Source organism: Eulemur rufifrons, chromosome 30 (genome assembly GCF_041146395.1).
Source record: "Eulemur rufifrons isolate Redbay chromosome 30, OSU_ERuf_1, whole genome shotgun sequence".
Classification (NCBI taxonomy): Eukaryota; Metazoa; Chordata; class Mammalia; order Primates; family Lemuridae; genus Eulemur; species Eulemur rufifrons.
The window spans coordinates 56,038,895-56,060,122 of record NC_091012.1 but is presented as its reverse complement, the minus strand read 5'-3'; the positions used below and the strand labels follow the sequence as shown (position 1 = coordinate 56,060,122).

The 21,228-nt window shown below is 38.1% G+C and overlaps 1 protein-coding gene across 8 annotated transcripts in view; it reads left to right on the top strand.

Annotated features, from left to right (window-relative positions):
- Positions 1–20,820, top strand: part of PLS3 (plastin 3) — a 75,045-nt gene extending 54,225 nt beyond the window's left edge. For 4 of the 8 annotated variants that reach the window (XM_069463999.1, XM_069464000.1, XM_069464001.1 and 1 more), the window contains 13 exons: positions 2,371–2,500; positions 3,006–3,138; positions 6,331–6,412; positions 7,225–7,390; positions 9,980–10,122; positions 12,599–12,694; positions 13,972–14,167; positions 15,187–15,265; positions 16,069–16,183; positions 16,422–16,555; positions 17,410–17,533; positions 17,753–17,877; positions 19,401–20,616. In XM_069463999.1, the coding sequence (XP_069320100.1) occupies positions 2,371–2,500; positions 3,006–3,138; positions 6,331–6,412; positions 7,225–7,390; positions 9,980–10,122; positions 12,599–12,694; positions 13,972–14,167; positions 15,187–15,265; positions 16,069–16,183; positions 16,422–16,555; positions 17,410–17,533; positions 17,753–17,877; positions 19,401–19,533 (1,656 nt within the window). In that variant the 3' untranslated portion in view covers positions 19,534–20,616. Of the gene's footprint in view, positions 1–2,370; positions 2,501–3,005; positions 3,139–6,330; positions 6,413–7,224; positions 7,391–9,979; positions 10,123–12,297; positions 12,325–12,598; positions 12,695–13,971; positions 14,168–15,186; positions 15,266–16,068; positions 16,184–16,421; positions 16,556–17,409; positions 17,534–17,752; positions 17,878–19,400 lie in introns of all 8 variants that reach the window. The other 4 variants (XM_069464003.1, XM_069463998.1, XM_069463995.1 and 1 more) reach the window with 2 other exon arrangements.
- Positions 20,821–21,228: the final 408 nt, after the last annotated feature.

Genomic DNA, 21,228 nt, shown 5'->3' with positions numbered 1-21,228 from the left:
AATTTCTTTGCTAAAGTAGAAAGTAAAATGCAAATTCTCGTGTAGTGAATCAGTTGAATGGGTATCCAAATCTTCAGTTTTCTCTTATCATTATAAAAAATGTTAATCTAAGGAACAGAGGAAGATACTATGAAACTGAAAATTTGAGCCTAGCTAGAATAATTTATTTCAAACTATTTAGGAAATGAAGGCCATGTAACTTTTGTAAGACAACTGAACATCAACAAACTTAATTACAACTTGGCATGTCATTCCTAAGCATAAGGAGTTTCAGGAGAGCTACGTAAGTAATTGCATTAGGATATACAGCAGAGACATTTTTGTTTATTTGAATAATTCCTCTTTCCATGATGTACACAAATTTGGATTTATTTTTCAGCTGATATTGTGATCATCGAAACAACCTAATTATTAGAAATAAATGATCCTTGAAGCAAGAGCACGCATAAAAATAACTTCATATCTCATTCTGAGGCAGCAACATTTTTAGTCATTGCAGTGATTTGTGGTATGTTAGGCATGAGGAAATGCACACCTTTCAGATTTTAACTTAATAGACAATGTTTTACTAAATGAAACAGCGTTCACAATGAGGTAGACTAGTGAATAATGTCTTTTCATTGTTATCAAAGGGGAGCTATGGGATTAAAATGCATCACAGTTAAGGCTTTGCTACATTCCCAGGTAACCATTTTGTTGTATAGTCTTGGCTTGGATAAAGGAAATGAAAAGTTGGACTAAAAAAAATCAGATTGTAAGTAAAAACAATTTTATTAATTTGAAAATTACCTGGAATACGTGAGCCACCTCCACACTACTGATACTTAGTAAAAGTCAGTATAATGGCCATAGAGGAAGAAGGGAGATTTCATTGGCCGTGCAGTATTTACAGTAGTCTGTGTGTGCGTGTGTTTGTCCATCTGTATACATATACAGATATAGACACCGACACACATCCATTCTAAAATTCTACCTCTGAAATTGTGAGTATAGCACAAAATCATAGCTATAGAAACTGAGTAAGCTTGACTTTTGTAAAACTCACTGCCTACTCTTTTCCTAAATAAAATTGTATTTATAAGTCCAAGGAAAGTCAGGATTTAGGAAAGGTAGTGGGGAAAGATGACTTTGTGATAGGGCTTCTGACAACATACACAGCAACTTTTCTACCAGTCACCAAAAAATCACTTCCTCTAGATGGATTCATTACAAAAAGGTACCCTCCTGGAAAGACTAAATTAAAAAGGCACTCCTTTCAGCTTGCCCACAGTCTTATACAAGACACAAGGCTTGGTTAGTGTCACACGGGCAGGATTTCTGCTCTGACAGCCACAAACCTGAACTGCTATATTTTGTGACCCTGTTCTATGAACCTCAGATGTACGCTGCATCCTCCTGAGATGTGTGTGTGTGTATTGGTCAATAACTCTAAAGACCTTTGAGTTATTTTGCATCTGTTCAGCGACTTTTCCATTAAGTTTCTTTTGATAAGTCTCCTCAAGTGGAGCTCTAAACATCACTTACAGAAAGTTTTATAAAGTTGCTACATCTTGCTCCTGTTTTATTGGCAGTGGCTAAATCAGCCAGGCACATTGGTAGATCAGGAACAAATTCAGGAATAGGTAAATCGCAGTATTTCAGGAATATATAGACAAACCTTTAGAATGCCCATCCATTTCAATCAAGTGGTGATCCAGTACTAGGATGTGAAATTTGCTTTTGTACAATTAGAATGTACAAGTTAACTTCTTCAGCCATGTTCCTTACTGTGAAGAGAAGCTGGGTTTCATAAATACCCCAACAAGACAATCACTGAAAAATCTCTTTTTGGTGTTTATTCTCAATAGTCATCTATTACTGCCAGCTTAACACATTTTTTCACCTTATTATTCTGTAACTTTTCATCGAACCAAATCTTTACTGAGCTACCGCATTAGACCACAAAATAGTTTTTTGGTTGAGTCATAAAGTTTTATCTTTCTTTGCACTAAGAATTGTGGTTAAAGAAGGGGGATCTTTCAGCCTTTTCTCTCCAGGAAAAAAAAACAAAGCCTCCCTTGTTCACAGAAAATTAACAGATTTACCTGTGCCTTTGAACCACGCTAGTTTTTGGCTTAAAGTGGATTCAATGCATGTAGCACTTAATGTTTTTGACAAGTGTGTGCAATTGACTTACGCTTCATTTTCAGCAGCAATAGTACTTGTTTAGCATTTCAAAACTTTTCCAATTCTCCATATATTTTAATTAACACTCATCACCTATGGGAAAAAAAGTAAATGATCAAGATATGAGAGAAGATAAATATGCTTATTGTTGTGCCCAATTTAAAATTAATCGCGACTCTGTAACAAAGTTATTTTTATTAATAGATTTTTCAAGAGGTAAAAAGCAGCGATATTGCCAAGACCTTCCGCAAAGCAATCAACAGGAAAGAAGGTATTTGTGCTCTGGGAGGAACCTCAGAGTTGTCCAGTGAAGGAACACAGCATTCTTACTCAGGTAGTAGTTTCACATGAATTAGGTTAATACAATGAACTAAGTAGGGTGGGTGCCCTAAGGGCAAGGAGGGGCTGTAGAAAAACATTTCCTCCTGATTAAGAATAAAGTCCTTTGTGACAGGTATTTGGGGGCTGGGACTAATACTTGTCACAAAGGCATTATAGGTGTTTATTGTATGGCTTCGTTAGCTTGCAAGAGACATGACACAATCTGAGTAATGGTAGAGCTTACTACAGTGGAGTTCTACAGTAACGTAAGCGTAATTTTTAAGGAATTCTTAAAGGAAAATTAACTTCTCTAAGGACTAGTTAACCTGTTCTATTCTTTTGGTTAATTTTGTAATTCCTAATAGCCACCGTGTTGTACCCAAGTGTCTGGGTTTCTAAAGAGAATAGCCATGTGTTTATGACATATTAACTTTCAGCATGACTGCACAACTATTTTAGGCTTTCAAATAGTTAATTGAGAGTATGAACTAACGTCTTGTTATTTAACATAATTTTAGAGGAAGAAAAATATGCTTTTGTTAACTGGATAAACAAAGCTTTGGAAAATGATCCTGATTGCAGACATGTTATACCAATGAACCCAAACACTGATGACCTGTTCAAAGCTGTTGGTGATGGAATTGTGCTTTGGTAAGATGTTAGGTTGTTTTTTATCCAGATTTCCAAAAATTGTCTTCCACATAATTGATGGATTCGTTTCCGTATGCTTGACAGCTTCACCTCAGGAAATAATTACAGTGGAAAATTATGCAGATTCTGCCTTTTTCATTTCATCCCTAGATCTGTCCGTGAACTTAAAACTCATAGATTGGGGACCTCTTTATAGAGAAGCTGTCAGCTTCCATTTTCTTCTCATTGCTGAGCAAGCAGAGCATTACAACTTTGTTGAATTTAAGTATGTCAGTATCTATTTATTCTAAAGGACTGTAGCTTCCAAAAGAAAAAAAGAGGCTGCTCTTCAGTTCTCCCTCTCCAATGACCTATTTCTGAAAACTCTTTTTGTCACTGCTGCTGCCCCGTAGGCAACAATATCTTGGCAGAAATGATAGAAGATTATCAACACTGTTGATCCATGCTCCTGTTCATAGAGGCAGCGTAGTACAGTGGTTAAGAACATGCTCCATAATCAGTCTGCCTGGCCTCATGTTCAGTCTCACTACTCAGTAGCTGTGCAACCGTGATCAAGATATTCAACCCCAGCCGGGCGCGGTGGCTCACACCTGTAATCCTAGTACTCTTAGGAGGCCGAGGTGGGAGGATCGCTTGAGCTCAGGGGTTCAAGACCAGCCAGAGCAAGAGTGAGACTCCATCTCTACCAAAAAATAGAGAAATTAGCCAGGCATCGTGACACGTGCTTGTAGACCCAGCTACTTGGGAGGCTGAGGCAGAAGGATCGCTTGAGCTTGGCAGTTCAAGGCTGCAGTGAGCTATGACAATGCCACTGCACTCTACCCAGGGTGACAGAGTGAGACTCTGTCTCAAAAAAAAAAGATATCCAACCCCTTTGCATTTAGTTTCCATCCATTATGATCTCCACCTTAGTGTACTTACCTCACAGGGCTGTTGTGAGCATTAAGTTACCAAATACAGAGTGCTTAGAATGATGCAATAGATATATTTCATATGACAGTGTATTATACATAAAATTTTTCTTTTTGCAATAAGATAATTTTGGTTGTTTTAAAATGTAAGATATCTCCTTTTCATTGAAGCTCTGACTCCAGTGGGGCAAAGGCAATATATGTAACCTAAACATTTGTACCCCTGTAATATGCTGAAATAAAAATAAAAAGAAAATAAAAATAAAAATATCCCCTTTTCAGTCCATTTATAGGCACTAAAGAAATAATTTACCATGTATTTTAGTAGAGGGAGGTAATCATATAGAACTACTTACTTAATATGTAATATTTTTTCCAAATGAGTTGGTTTAATTCCAGCAATATAGAATTTAGAGTAGAACAAAGACCAAAGAGCAGACTCTGGTAGGATTCTGGGCTGCTTTTGCTCTATTTTATTATTGCTGGTTTTTTTTGGGGGGGGGACAGAGTCTCATTCTGTTCCCCGAGCTAGAGTGCAATGGGGTCATCATAGCTCACTGCAGCCTCTAACTCCTGGGTTCAAGCAATCCTCCTGCCTCAGCCTCCCAATTAGCTGGGACTACAGGTGCATACAACCACAACTACCTAATTTTCTTTTAGAGATGGGGTCTCACTGTGTTGCCCAGGCTGGTCTTGAACTCCTGGCTTCAAGTGATCCTCCAGCTTTAGCCTCCAAAAGTGCTAGGATTACAGGCGTGAGCCAGCCTGGTTTTACTTTAAATTCACAGATAAGGCAGGAGTGGCTGAGTGAAAACAACTAAAGAGATGATGAGCCACCATAATGATTTTTCTTTTTTTTTTTTTTTTAACAAAAGTCTGTTCTTAAATGCACAACAGGCTCCAAGACAGCACTTCATTTTAGCTATAGGTGACAAAAGATGTTATGGCAGGGAATCCAGATGTTTAAATAGGAATGGAATCAAGGGTCACCATCACCTCAGGTACAAGAAACAGCATATTTAATTCCACCCATGGCCAGGGGGCCATTTACTGGGGTCTTCCCTTTTAGCGTTTCAGATTTCTTATGCTCCTCTTTTTGTTTCTCCTTGAAAACCTTATCTTCCTTGTCCATCTCCTTGGCGCACTTCTTGGGCTGTTTCAGGGGCTTCTTGCCACCTTTGAGACTGGATATGGCACCTGCCGCCCCTTCCCCAGATCCAGACCAGAAATGTAATATTTAAATTTTGCATGGAAAGAAAGAAGATTTTCTCTATGTGAAATAAAATTTATTAGGGCAGTATTTATTATAAACATCTAAAATATTAGAGTATAAATCCAAATTTTACCAAATTAGATTTTTCCTACTAAGTCACAGATTATAATCTAACTAAAATAATCTTTCTCTCACCACTGTACTACTGGCACCAAATATAGTGTCTGGCTCATTGTTGAGGCACTCTGTAAACATTTGGTGAATGAAATAATCTCATGCTCAACTAATTTTACTGCTTTGTGGATAAATGGTAATATTTAATTGTGAATTGTATAATCTGGGAGACTCATTTTCAATATGGGACTTTATCTGTTCTTACCATTAATTCATAAAGTTCTTTTTCAGTATCTAAGTTATTCATTCTTATAAGATAATGTGAAAAAAAATTTTAAATTAAAATGAGAGGCTAGGCATAGTGGCTCACACCTGTAATCCTAGCACTTTGAGAGGCCGAGGTGGGAGGATCACTTGAGGCCAGGAGTTCAAGACTGGCCTGGACAACATAGTGAGATCTCTACAAACAATTTTTTTTTAATAAAAAAAATTAAAATGAGGCCGGGCGCAGTGGCTCATGCCTGTAATCCTAGCACTCTGGGAAGCCGAGGCGGGTGGATCACTCGAGGTCAGGAGTTCGAGACCAGCCTGAGCAAGAGCAAGACCCCGTCTCTACTAAATATAGAAAAAATTAGCCGGGCATGGTGGCACATGCCTGTAGTCCCAGCTACTCGGGAGGCTGAGGCAGGAGGATCGCTTGAGCCCAGGAGTTTGAGGTTGCTGTGAGCTAGGCTGACGCCACGGCACTGTAGCCCGGGCAATAGAGTGAGACTCTGCCTCAAAAAAAAAACAAAAAAAAAATTAAAATGAGAAAACATGTCCCAATTCCCTACTCAGAAATACCCAACTAATAAAAATGTTTTGGCCTTTTTTTTTAATTTGCCTTGACATGTTTGTCAATATTTACAAACTCTTTAAAAGTAAATCAACTCATTTTTTTCATTTTTGTTTCAGTAAAATGATCAACCTTTCGGTTCCTGATACAATTGACGAAAGAGCAATCAACAAGAAGAAACTTACACCCTTCATCATTCAGGTATGTGTTGTTCTCCCATCCATCTTCCATGAAATTGCTGTTTGAGGACCTGTTCTATAGACTTTAGGCTCTGCCTTCAGTGTGTTCTCAATTAATCCTCATAACAACTCTTGAGTTCAGGGTTATTATCCGGATTTTACAAAGAGAGCTGGGACACAGAAAGGTCTCTTAACTTGCCTGAGGTTATTGTTGGAACTGAGGTTCAAATCCCAGTCTAACTCCAAAGCACTATGTTCTTTTCATTCATTCCATAATGTGTTCGAACATTGTGTAAATAAGCAAAAATATTTAAGCTCTTGTTTGACTGGCATGCTTAAGGAATGAAGCATTTCTCTTTTCTATCAAGTGAGCATTAATTAGACTGGCAGTAGATAGCAAAATTCCCTCAGGCAAGGGCACCCCTTGAGATGTGTACATCCATAACTTCTACGACTCTTTCAGGTATATGCAATACCTTTGGACTCTCATTTAGGCATTTTCAGAATACAACACTTTACTCACATGGATATGTTTACACCGGTCACTCAGCCTTTTTCTTTAGTGTCAGCATAATTCAAAAAGGACCAAATAAAAATACCAAGTTAACTTCCCATGGAATTCTGCAAAAGATAATAGCCATAAGGCTGAGAGTTGTTTTAGCAATGCTTTTTAACATTAAAATCTGAAAATTGTTTTCTGTGGATCATATCTGGATGAAATTAATACAGGATATTAATTTCCTCATTGAGTGTTATTTTCAGTGAAAAGAGAAGTAGACTGCTAAAAAAAATGGAAAGATCAAGAAGCAAGTGTGTAATTTGGCTGTTTTGCAGGAAAACTTGAACTTGGCACTGAACTCCGCTTCTGCCATTGGGTGTCACGTTGTGAACATTGGTGCAGAGGATTTGCGGGCTGGGAAACCTCATCTGGTTTTGGGACTACTTTGGCAAATCATTAAGATTGGTTTGTTTGCTGACATTGAGTTAAGCAGGAATGAAGGTAATGGAACATAGTCTTTATTTTCAAGGTTGTTTATGGTTATTTTTTCTAGTCATGCAAACTGTCATGCTTTCACTTAATTGAAGTAATTAGATGAGAGTTAGAATTAACATAAGGTGAGTTATTCAGGAAAACAACCTAACAATGTAACTCTCTTCTTTAGTAGTAACTCATGTTTGTCTGGCACTTTACAACTTATTTTTAGAATAAAGACATGAAAGCACAGAGAAGTTAAGGAACTTTCCCAAGGTCCCTAAACTTGGTAACTATTCTTTTTCTGCTCTGCCCATTCAACCTCCACCCCATAACCCCACCATCACGCACAATCTCCTATTGTTTTTAATATCTTGTATATTCTATCATAGCTTTAGGCCCCTTCAAAAGTCTTCTAACCTATCCTTGATGGTCTCATACTTCCTGAACCGGCAGAAGCATCATCCTTTTTACAGCATAGGTTTTTAAATCACATCGAGGATTTACAGAAGTATAAGCATATGCTATACAGTTCTCGCCAGGTCCTAGGAAGTATTACATTATCCTCTCCCTATGAAGTTGAAAATATTGAGCATCACTCCAAATACTCAGATCTCATTCCAGAAATCCCTAGCATCGCCATCTCAATCCTCAGTTACTTTGGCAGGAGAATATATATTTGAGATTCTAAATGTTTTCATAATGTCTGCCAATAGTCTTACTTTGCACATTTATCCGGTATAAGACTTCTTTGCATAAGACTTTTTCAAGACTTTATTACACTTCCATTTTCAATCCACTCAAAGGTACCTGCTTTTGAATAAATAAAATTATTCTAATTGCTGGCCTTCTTCACAGCAGTGCTTATCTGGTTTAAAGGAGTTGAAGTCCATTTAAAAATGAAAAGGAGAAAAATTAAAATTACATTGGCTCATGTATTAAGTCAAATGATTTTTCTTTGCCAAAGTCTCAGGTACATAGATGTTGGGCTGTTTAATCCTTTCCAGCCTTTGATTTGGTGGAGATGCAGAGCAGAAGGAGGGCTCTGTACAAGTGGCCATGCTGCCTCTGCCCTTTCTTAAATCTCTGAGTACCAAAGTGGCATGGCATAAAGCGGAGTCCATCGAAGATGAAATTTGCCTAATAGAGGTATTACTTGGACCTCTTCAGAAATCAGACATATTATTGTCCTTTCATTTTATGGGAGGCAATTATTGCATAAGGACTATACAACTTCTGAAAACAATGGTTAATTAATTAATTTATTTATTTTTAGAGAGAGGTTGTTGTTTGTTTTTTTTTGTTTGTTTGTTTGTTTTTTTTGTTGTTGTTGTTGTTTTTTTGACAGAGTCTCGCTCTGTTGCCCGGGCTAGAGTGCCGTGGCGTCAGCCTAGCTCACAGCAACCTCAGACTCCTGGGCTTAAGTGATCCTACTGCCTCAGCCTCCCGAGTATCTGGGACTACAGGCATGCGCCACCATGCCCGGCTAATTTTTTCTATATAGATTTTTAGTTGTCCAGCTAATTTCTTTCTATTTTTAGTAGAGATGGGGTCTCGCTCTTGCTCAGGCTGGTCTCGAACTCCTGAGCTCCAGCGATCCGCCCGCCTTGGCCTCCCAGAGTGCTAGGATTACAGGCATGAGCCACCGCGCCCGGCCTACTAGAGAGAGGTTCTTGCTCTGTTGCCCAGGCTGGAGTACGATGGTGTGATCATAGCTCACTGTTAGCCTCTAAGTCCTGGGCTCAAGCAATCCTCCTTCCTCAGCCTCTCAAGTAGCTGGGACTATAGGCCCGTGCTACCATGCCTGGCTAATTTTCTTTACTTTTCTTTTTTTTTTGGGAGATGGGATCTTGCTATGTTGCCCAGGCTGGTCTCGAGCTCCTGGCCTCACACAATCCTCCTGCCTCAGCCTCCCAAAGTGCTGGGATTGCAGGCGTGAGCCACCATGTCTGGGCTAAATTTAGGCAGTTCTCTATGCAAACACCCAAGCTTTTGCCTATTACCTATGGGAATATTTACCAAAAAAAAGCTTGGCTTCTTCTACACATTCAATTCAACAACAACAAAGTTATCAAGCAGCCTTTACATGTTAGGCACTATAGAAAGTGTAAGATTGAATTACATTCCCTTTAAAATATGTTGAACCCTTCAAGAGTTTATTGATTAATTATACTTAAATATAAATACCAAAGGTTAAGTAAAAGATTCCCAAATTTTAAGACATCCTTCCCAAATCCCTGATTTTAGCAGTCTTAAACAAGAACAATTTGTATAAATATATGACATAATATGAAAATATTAAACTTAAAAGTTGTAACCTTATTTGATATTTGGAATATGAAGAATAATAGAGAAAAGAATACATATATTATAGTAGTATATAATTTATTGTGTAATATTTGCTGTGCATTCTTATAATGTCATGCCTCTATCTGTATCACCTTGTTTTATTATTTATCTACTTATATATCTTTTTTATTAGAGTAGGAGTATGCTAAAACCAGGAGCTATGTCATGCTAGCTTTTGTACCTCTAGTAAAGAGTGTCAAAAGACTGAATGAACTTGGCATGACCATGATCATATCATGTATTTGTTGTGGGGCTGTTTTCTTCTAGCTTTGGCTGCTTTACTTCGAGACGGTGAGACTTTGGAGGAGCTCATGAAATTGTCTCCAGAAGAGCTTCTGCTCAGATGGGCAAACTTTCATTTGGAAAACTCAGGCTGGCAAAAAATCAACAACTTCAGTGCTGACATCAAGGTAACTGTACAAAGAACTGTAATACTTTTGGGGGGATAAAATGGCTGGAGGGGGTATTTCATCCCAGCTCAGCAGGGAAAAATCCTAACACTTTATCACTAAGCCTGGTTGCCTCTTGATGCCGGTGATAGATTTCAGTAGAGACGTGGTAGAGCCAGGTAAGGAGCATGAACACCGGGTCTATGGCACATTTTTGTGGAAAAGGGTAAAAGTGTTAGAATGCTAATTTTCTATAGCCTGCCTACTGTTGTATGTGGAGTATGAAAGGATGGGACACGACTGTTCTATCCCTAACTGCCTTTCCTAGGCCTCGGTGTCCTTGTTAGTAAAGACCTACAAGACAGAGGAAAGGCCTCAAGATTTCCCTTTCATCTTTCCTATTTGGTTTCTCTCCTGCCATATTCTTCTGCCTTTAGATATGAGTTCCTTGAGGGTAGTGATGGGCTCTTATTTATGTCTGTCTCTCCTACCTCAGCCCCTGCCCCAGGGCCCTGCTACCAAAGCCAACCTCTAACACAATCTCTGGCACATAAAGTCCCTCAAAGAATTCTTGTGTTGCATTTTGGCACTCACTGCTCACCGGCAGCATTGGGGAATAACTAGAAATGGAGGAGGACATTGGTAGCGTTCAGTATCACATGTTGCCTTTGGCTTCTGATGGAGAGAGGACCAGCATCACCATAGCAGACATTGTGGAGTTCTCATTAACTGCCTCAACTCTCTCCAAGATCCAGATGTTGGGATACAGGGAACAAATTCGAGGCTCTTCATCAGATGTCACTGACCAGCAAGGCTATGAAAACAGTATTCTGGGATCATACCAGTGTGTTCAGTGATGAGAGGAAGCAGTGTCATACTTGTACTACTGATTTCATCCATGAAAATTTAGTCTAGCTCCAAAAGTATAAGACCAACTGTCCTCACCCCCTCCTTTAACTTACACAACATGTGTGGCCAGATATATTTTGCTTCCTGCATTAGATGTGTTCTTGAAAACCATTTGTAAATGAATTTTATATACTGGGACATGTTTTAAATGTATAAAGGAAATCTATTTTTTTCATGAAGCCTGCTTTGAATATTTTTAAAAAGCAAAGAATTGTTGGGTAATGTAAAAACTAAATTCCAGTTTATCTCTATTCAAGCTCAAATTTTCACCTGCAAAGTCTTTTTCAGGGTCGTAAATAGACTCTGCTGGGTGAGCACTTCACCTGTTCTTCTCAAGTGCACAGGATTAGATTATAAATTGTTGATGTGCCTTTAGCAAGTAATTGGAAGTGACAGCATGTTCACAACTGTAGTGCACTGTTCCTTAGGAGGAGGTAAATCCTTTGCCCCCACCTCCCTACTAATAGGATCTGGACTGGCATTTCATGAATTGCTCTGAAATGCTTTTTCTGATTTTCCCCATTCTTAGAATCATTTGTGGCACCAAGTTTCAAACTCATTTGGGTAGATGGTTTAAGATGCAGTTTTCTGGGCAACTCCCAGAGATTTATATTTGGTAGGTCTGGGGTTGGATCCAGTGACTCACATATTGAGCAACTTCCCCAGGGATTAGGGTGCACATAGTCTGTGGAGCTGACTACAGGAAACACTTCTTTATATGTCTGGACTTTCAAGGCCCAGTAATAGAAAACTATCATAGCTGGGAAGGTGGTCTTCAGATATGGCATGATTAAGGAATGGTGACTCAAGTTCCTGTCTTCTAGCATTCCAGAGAGGCAGGAATTTACTTGACACGTGTGTGAAGACTCTTCGTCTTTGTGCTAGTACGATGGTTTTTAAGCTGAGTTCTGTGGAGTTGTCCACACAGCCTGAATTCACCCATCCCACCCCCAATATGAGCAACTCCACTCTGCCTGATGTACTGAGATTCCAAGTAAATAACATTCTTGCCTTGTCCAGGGCCTTAAAATAAAAGCTTGTTTTCATAAGTATATTCAGATCATAAAGGGTTAAATGTTATTTTAGCAACTAAAGTGTTTATCATTAAAAGACTTTGTCACTGAAATTTACAATTAAATACATCCTGAACATAGCTAATCTCTTCTCCACAGGTTATGGTATATATATTGTGCTTTGTAATGATATAACCTGTTTATTTTCTCTTTCCCTATGCTTCCCGGATTTCTGCTCTCCTACTTTTTTTTAATGCTTGTTTTGTCTATCAAGCTTATTGACTTCAGTAATTCAGTGAAGGTACAGAACTAGTTATATGTTTATTAGCATTATTGTATTGATGACTTCAATAAATTCTAAAGTCATGTCAAAATCCAGTTCATCCATATGCAAGACAGACAGAAGGCCAAATGGATGGACTTGTCTGGGGAAAAGACCAGTTAAATGAGAAGACAGAGATTTGTGCCATATAGTCTCAGAAAATCAAATGCAAATAGCCTTCCAAACATGGGACAATAGGATCCATTCATTCTTTGTAAATGTGATCTCACTGACATTTTCAATTCATTTGTAGGATTCCAAAGCCTATTTCCATCTTCTCAATCAAATTGCACCAAAAGGACAAAAGGAAGGTGAACCACGGATAGATATTAGCATGTCAGGTTTCAATGTAAGTATAGGTGCTCTTTTGAATTCTATAGTCTTGCACAACTGTTGTCAATTTCTGTTTTCCTTTGTGTTTTGTTTTGTTTTGTTTTGTTTGGAGACAGGATCTCACTCTGTTGCCTGGGTTAGAATGCAGTGACGTCACCATAGCTCACTGCAACCTCAAACTCCTGGGCTCAAGCGATCCTCCTGCCTCAGCCTCCTGAGTAGCTGGAACTACAGGCATGCACCACCGCACCTGGCTAATTTTTCTATTTTTTATAGAGACGGAGTCTTGTTATGCTGCTCAGGCTAATTTCTTATAAATGCAAGAATTTTTACAATTATATATGGTGGTGTTGGCAGTTTTAAGCATTATTTTCAAATGTATTACTGTACATGTAATCTGGAGGCAAAAAATTAGCTTTAATGTATTTTGAAAGTTTATTAGTGAATTCCATAATTATGGTGGTATTGGTTAAATGGATGGAATAAAAAACTCTTCAGCTCAGGTCACTCTTGGTAGGGATGAGGGACCATCCTGTGCATTAAGGTAGCTGTCTGGGGTGGTGAGCCAAGTGATCTTATGTCTGGGTAAATGGCACAAGTGTACTATTCTGATTCTGATACAGCCCTTCTCCTCCGGTAAGTCCTTCCTGATTGATCTTAAAACACTCCTTTCTTTGTCTCTTCCCTCTTCAGAATCCATTGGATTGCCATATTCACTCTAGAATTCAAGCTAAAATATTCTGCTTAGCACTTAAGGCCCTCCACAGTCTTGCTCCGTCTCTCCTAGCCGGTGTTATTCCCCACAAGTCTGTAGCCTGGAAACCTCCCTTCACATCATCACCCATCTCCTCTGTCTTCCCCAAACAGCCATTTTACCTCTGAGCCTTTGCTCATGCTTTTCCCTTGTTTTTCAGTGTCCATCATCTTTTTCAGCTTTAAACCTTCTTTGGGGCCTAATTTAAAAATCTAAACAGTTTTAACTTTTTTTGTGTGTGTGTATTTCCAATTTAACTTTTTTCCTAATGCATGTTGTTTTGGCACGAGAGATGCAATCCCAGTTGAGTTAAACGTACTCAGTAGTTAGCGATGTGATCTGGCGCCATCTAGCGTATTTTGAAGGTACTGCGTTCCAGCAGAGCCAACTTTTTTTTTTTGCATTCAAAACAATTTTGTAATAAGTACCACATGTTGGCTAAAAGAAAGTAGAATTGTATACCCAGACTATGATTTTAGGGAAATTTTCTATATTTTCAGATGGCCTTTGGAAAATGTCTTCTTGTTTTACTTCAACAGGAAACAGATGATTTGAAGCGAGCTGAGAGTATGCTTCAACAAGCAGATAAATTAGGTTGCAGACAGTTTGTTACCCCTGCTGATGTTGTCAGCGGAAACCCCAAACTCAACTTAGCCTTTGTGGCTAACCTGTTTAATAAATACCCGGCACTAACTAAGCCAGAGAACCAGGATATTGACTGGACTCTATTAGAAGGTAACTGAAAGCTTCTCGAATGCTCATGTGTGGGACTATAGAGTAGAAATAAAATGATTTTAGAATTTTGACTTAATAAGTTTCTTTATCTACTTTCTTCTGCTAGATGTAGATGCAAGTGCTGAGTAAAAGTTAGCAGAAAGGATGCCACAAGTGAACTTGAGATGATAAAGCAAAGTAATTTAGAGTCACTTAACGTAACGCCACTTAGTAAACCAATGTTTTGTTTTAATATTTAGATTTAGGGTTAAACCACTTTTTAAACCTCTCACCAGAAAAATGCATATATGCATTGAAATTGACCTGTAAATTTATAGTATTTAGTAGTTTCATTCTTCCACGGTCAGACTAACTGGAACTAGCCCCAGTTCCTTTCACCCTTACTTTTTCAGAACTCAAATGATAATGTGTGGTAATTATCTGTTTAAGTTTGGGAAAGGCAGAGTTGACCTTTTCCAGATTATGTATACATGAAGTATAGTATATAAAAATTAACAAATGCAAATAGTAGTTCATTGGGTATCCACTGGCATTGCTATAAAATCTTTAAATTTTATGCCTTTGAAGTTTCAAGAAATTTGTTCCTTTAACATAGGTCTGTAAAAGTAGTAATCATGTGTAGTTTGGTATTTAAAATGAGTAGAGGAAAAACAAATTCATATGGCCTTCGTAAAGTTTTTAAATTATAAACTAAACTGATAGGAGCAGTTACTTTGAGGTGTGCAGATTTGAGGAGATACTGGAGAAAGATTAGAGGAAATTATAAAAGGTTCATAAACCTCTACCTTGCTTAACGGATTATAATAAAGTTGTATTCTTTCATGTTAAAATATATTCAACAAGTTTAAAAAATAAGCATGTATCTAGAAAGAATGTATTTAGAGAGACTGCTTGGAAATTTGCATTGGGGAAAACTTCTAGATCTGAATAAAGCAGATAAAATAATACATGGGTTGGCACTATATGCACATATACAAGGTGTTTAATTAATGAGTAAATTTTGTGAATATTCTTAATAGGAGAAACTCGTGAAGAAAGAACCTTCCGTAACTGGATGAACTCTCTCGGTGTTAATCCCCACGTAAACCATCTCTATGCGTAAGCCTTCCTACTGCTATTGTAAACAGTTATGAACATGAGTGGATGCCACACAAATAATGACAGCTCTAAAGGTTTTCTAAATGCTAGTTTGTAGTGATTATTTATATTGGAAAATGTTGAGTGGTGATTTCCATCATCATTTTCCAAATACATAAAAGTTCAAATTATTTCTGTATGTGTTCATTAACTATAAGTGGTAGAATGTATAATGTCCCTTCAGCACCCTCCGGAGCAGATACTTTATGTTTTGAAACAGAGACCAGTGAACTGTTTAAGCAGATCATCCATGATGTCTCAGGGCCTTTGGCTCACTGTTCTCTCAGCCTGGAATGTCTTTGCCCACATGTAATGACTCACTATATCCTCACTTATACCCTTACTATATCCTGCCCCTGATTCAGAGATTTCCTGACCCACCACCTGCTACTCTTTAACCACCTAACCCTAGTTCCTTTTTTTCTTCATAGTACTTACATACACCCAAAATTATATTATGTATTTATCCATGTACTTGTTTATTGTCTATCTCGCTGACTCTAATGTGAGGACAGGGATTTTTATCCCATGTGCCCAGCCTCTAGGGCAGTACCTTGCTCACAATAATCTCTCAATAAATACTTCTAAGAGAATCAGATGGTCCTAGCTCTGTTTTCAGCACAGATTGATAGACAATGAGTTTTGGGTATTATTTATGGTTTTACGTATCTTGTTTGACAGTGTATGTAGTATTATTGTTTTTAAGGAAAATAAAGCCCCAGCTATCTGAAAACACTAATTAAGTTATTTTTTAAAATCATTAGTGACCTGCAAGATGCCCTGGTGATCTTACAGTTATATGAACGAATTAAAGTTCCTGTTGACTGGAGTAAGGTTAACAAACCTCCATACCCGAAACTTGGAGCCAACATGAAAAAGGTAGATAATTAAGTTATTATATATCTTTGTTACAGACTATTCTTATTCTTGATTTGTTTCTTTTATTTCAAAAACTCTTAACTAGGAGCTTCTTGAGGACTGGAACTGTGTCTTATTTGTTTTTGTGTGCTAATAGCTAGCATTATATAACAGGTGCGTGCACACGCACACACGCACGCACGTGTATGCACAGTAAACAAGTGAAAGTTTTTAACCATTTACTCTTGTGTGTTTGCAGCTAGAAAACTGCAACTATGCTGTTGAATTGGGGAAGCATCCTGCTAAATTCTCCCTCGTTGGCATTGGAGGGCAAGACCTGAATGATGGGAACCCAACTCTGACTTTAGCTTTAGTCTGGCAGCTGATGAGAAGGTAGAGTACACAATTTTAGCTGTTTAAGCTTTATTGTAGTACAGCCCTGCGATTTAGCCCTTATTATTTTGTCATCGTTAATGACTACACTTTTGAAATGTATTTAGACTCTGAAATGAATTTCAGTAATGAATATATGTTGGAAGTTCAGTGGGAAATGCTTCCTTGTAAGTCAGGCAGCAGAACTATGACTATTCCCTTTTTTTAAATAGGAAACCTGACATGTGGACTTTAGCCTCATTTAGTGTCAGTGAGTAAAACAATTGTCAGAGTGAAATTGTGAACATCCCCACGTATGCATTTGAAAATGAAGATCTCTTAACTATAACACTGAAAAGCATTCGTTATGACTGGGTACCAGCCAAAGCACAGCTTATTATATTTAAAGTCATTACCGCTGTCGGAATAGTACAAAATGTGCCTGCCGTAGATTGTTGGGCTTACTCATGAAAGCACCGTCTGTCTTCTCCCCACCACTGCAAAGGGTAGATCAGTGGCAAGCCACTAATCCTTGAAATATCTTTTTCACTCAATGTGAATCTCTTTCCATGAAATCTTTAGTCTTTCAAACCTGAGGAATAAAAGAAATGGAAGATAAAGCATCTTTCTTTTTTTAATATTTATTTATATGTATGCATATATAGAGAGAGACAGAGACAGAGAGATGGGGTCTCGCCATGTTCCCCAGGCTGGTCTTGAACTCCTGACCTCAAGTGATCCTCCTGCCTCTGCCTCCCAAAGCACTGGGATCACAGGCGTGAGCCACCATGCCTGGAAGATAAAGCATCTTTCTGATGCTTGCATTCTTTTTCTCATAAAGTAGACTGTGACCTTTCTTCTGCTTCTTCTGTTAGATACACCCTCAATGTCCTGGAAGATCTCGGAGAGGGTCAGAAAGCTAATGATGACATCATTGTGAACTGGGTGAATAGAACATTGAGTGAAGCTGGAAAATCAACTTCCATTCAGAGTTTTAAGGTCAGAATCCATATCTGACTATTAAATATTATGATTGCTAAATAATACCTAACATTTGGAAGGACAGCCTTTGGTTTCTTTGTGAGTGAGAATTACTATTGGGCTAATGACAAGATTCTCTTTTAATTCACTAGGCCGTGTTTGGGACACTTTATATAAATAAGCACATGTTAATTTGTACATATTCGAATTCTCAGATTTGTTCTCCTTTTACACTAGGACAAGACGATCAGCTCCAGTTTGGCAGTTGTGGATTTAATTGATGCCATCCAGCCAGGCTGCATAAACTATGACCTTGTTAAGAGTGGTAATCTAACAGAAGATGACAAGCACAATAATGCCAAGTAAGGGAGCCTGTATAATATTGTGGAAAGAACACGGGTGGTGCAGCTGGGCAGATCTGAATTCTAATTTAGGGTCTGCCACTTAAGAGGGGTGTCACCTGGGGGAAACCTCTTTGAACCTCAGATTCCTCATCAGTAAATTGGGGGCAATGATGCTTACCTTAGAGGTTTTATAAAGATGAAATGAAAAAATTCATAAGACCTAGCATTGTGCCTGGCTTACTAGGTGCTCAATCAATTGTTGCTTTGGCAGATTACAGAAATAATGCAGTGTATGTTTTTTAATTCAAATCAGGTACAAATTTACAACAAGGAGAAATGAACTAAGGATAGTCATACCTTAGATTGTTCATCTTTCCCCCTCAGTCTTTTTTTTTTAAACACGCTATCCACTTACATCTATTTTACTGTACATAGATCATTCTTTTTTTTTTTTTTTTTTTTTTTGAGACAGAGTCTCACTTTGTTGCCCAGGCTAGAGTGAGTGAGATCATTCTTACTACATGTCGTTTATCTTCCTGGGTCCCCAAACTTGCAGGATGCTTGCGAGCCCTCGGCAGAAGACTATGCCTTGGAAGTTTCTTGCGCATTTAGGTCTTTTCCACTCTTCTCTTCGTTTCTTTGCCAAAGGCCTACACTGTCACCTGGTTTCATGGGTGACCCATGAAAACCTTACTAGTATACACTGAAAATCCACCCAGAGCAGTGCTTTATAGGATGGCCAAGAAGCATTCCTGCAAAACCTTGGAGTTAGACACATCATTTCTTTCTTCCTTGAAAAATATTTGTAGCAGATATGATAAAGTTTTAATGCCTATAATATATAAAGAACTGTTGAAACTCTCTTTCCAGAAACTTGATGATTTAATCATCTTTAAAAATTCCTATTACAATAGACCTAGAAATGTTTCATGAATTAATTGAGGTGCATTCCTGCAAATTTCCCTAGCTGCACATGTCAGGTCTTTTTTCCCTTCCTTTGTCTACCTTTTCCAGTCCTTGGTTTAGCCACTGTGTGCAGGTAAATTGTAGCCTTTCCCCCCTCCCTTGAGTATTTGGAAATATTCACTGCATCTGCCTAAGCAACTTGGATTTTGCATCTGGCGTTGTTTCCTACCTCATATCTCTAACATCACACGAGAGTGCCCTAACTTACTACATGTGCAACGAGAATGTCAACATTGATTGTATAGCCAGCCTAGGTAATTTTATTTTTATATATATAATTTCATTTTCATACAAAGTCAGTGCTTCAAGCTTAGTTCTCACTTCACATTGGAGAAAAGGAATGAATAAATATTATTAGTCCCAGATAACAGAGTTTAAAAACTTGCTGTAACTTAAAAGTGAACTCAAAACCAAAATCAAACAGAAAACAAAAAGTGAAATCGTTCTGATTTGAACTTTCTATAGGGAATTTTCTGCATCCCAGCCAAATGATTGTATAAGAGGAAATAGATGCCTCCTATGATATCCTTAACCGATGAGAATTTCATCTTCATTTTTGTTTCCTCAAATACTAGGTACGCAGTGTCAATGGCTAGAAGAATCGGAGCTAGAGTGTACGCTCTCCCGGAAGACCTTGTGGAAGTGAAGCCCAAGATGGTTATGACCGTGTTTGCATGTTTGATGGGCAGGGGAATGAAGAGAGTGTAAAATAACCAATCTGAATAAAACAACCTTGCTCCCGGGTGCATGATTCGCAGGTCAGCTATTTCCAGGTGAAGTGCTCATGGCTTAAGGAACTCTTGGTCATTCAAAGGACTTTTAGTTTTGATTAACGAGACTAGCTCATCATGAGAGCCCTCCGGGGAAAGAGTTGGAATAAAAACAACACCTCTTTCCTGTAGTCAAAGTTAGATTTGTCAGGCACACCTGAAATACGCTCATAGCCAAACCGTTTTACTCGTTTCCTCCTAGAATGCTGCCCTTGACATTGCCCGTTGCTGTGTGTTATTTCTCGCTATGTATCTTTTTCCCTCTTAGAATGTCCCTCTCTTGGGTCTTACTTAGATGATTGGATATGAATATTATTAGACAGTAATTTTGCTTTCCATCCAATCTGCTAGTTCTTATTTGAGAACTGTGGTCAGAGGGTATTTGGATATGAGTATCCTTTGCTTATCTTTGTAGTACTGAAAATTTGCCGAAGTAACTGGCTGTGCAGAATGTAATAGAAGCTTTTCTTATTCTTTTATTCTTAAGATCAGTATCTTTTTACAGTATTCTTTCTACATGATCCTTTTTTGTACATTTAAGAATATTTTGATTACATTAAACAAGACTGCTGATTTTGCTACTTTTTTTAAGGGATCTTCAAGTAAGTGAAAAACACGCATTGTAGGTAGAGGAAAAATGTACCTTAAATTTGCATCTTCCCTCTCACACCCAAGCTGTAAACATTTGAAATATTTTGTCTTAAATCACTTGGTTCAATACATGCTTATTTGTTTTAAAAACCTGTGTCATCAAACTCTCTCCTTAAATTTAAAATGCTGTTGAATATGACACTTGAGAGAGTGTGCTCAGAACTTAGGATTCAGTAGGCCAAGTGTGCTAAGTGTACGATATATTTTTTAATTTTCCACCTAAAATAAGAAGATGTCGTCACTAAAAATAAAATTATATATGTAGGACTTAATGTACTCTTGCTTTGTCAAGCTGTTTGCTATAGTTTTCAAGATCATGTTACTCTAACTCTGAAAAGTGATGTAATCTGATAGCAATGTAGTAGTTCAAATAAAGGCATTTACATAATAATTAGCCTCTTCTTCATGTTTCTGTCCCTTGGAAAGTATGCCAATGTTGGTGAGGTGTTTTTTCTTTTTCTGGTGCGTTCTATAGAATGGTGTTTGTTAAATTTGAGTTTGGGGAGCAGAAGTAGAGATACTGATTTAAGGACAATAAAAATGAAGTAATATGGTTTTCTCCAATTTACCAAAATGTCCTTATCCAGTTCATCCCTTTTTCTTTTTTTTCTTTTTTTTTTAATTTTTTTAATTTTTTTTATTATTTTTTTTTTTTTTTGAGACAGAGTCTCACTCTGTTGCCCAGGCTAGAGTGAGTGCCGTGGCGTCAGCCTAGCTCACAGCAACCTCAAACTCCTGAGCTCAAGCGATCCTCCTGCCTCAGCCTCCCGAGTAGCTGGGACTACAGGCATGCACCACCATGCCCAGCTAATTTTTTCTATATATATATTTTTAGCTGTCCATATAATTTCTTTCTATTTTTAGTAGAGGTGGGGTCTCGCTCTTGCTCAGGCTGGTCTCGAACTCCTGAGCTCAAACGATCCGCCCACCTCGGCCTCCCAGAGTGCTAGGATTACAGGCGTGAGCCACCACGCCCGGCCCC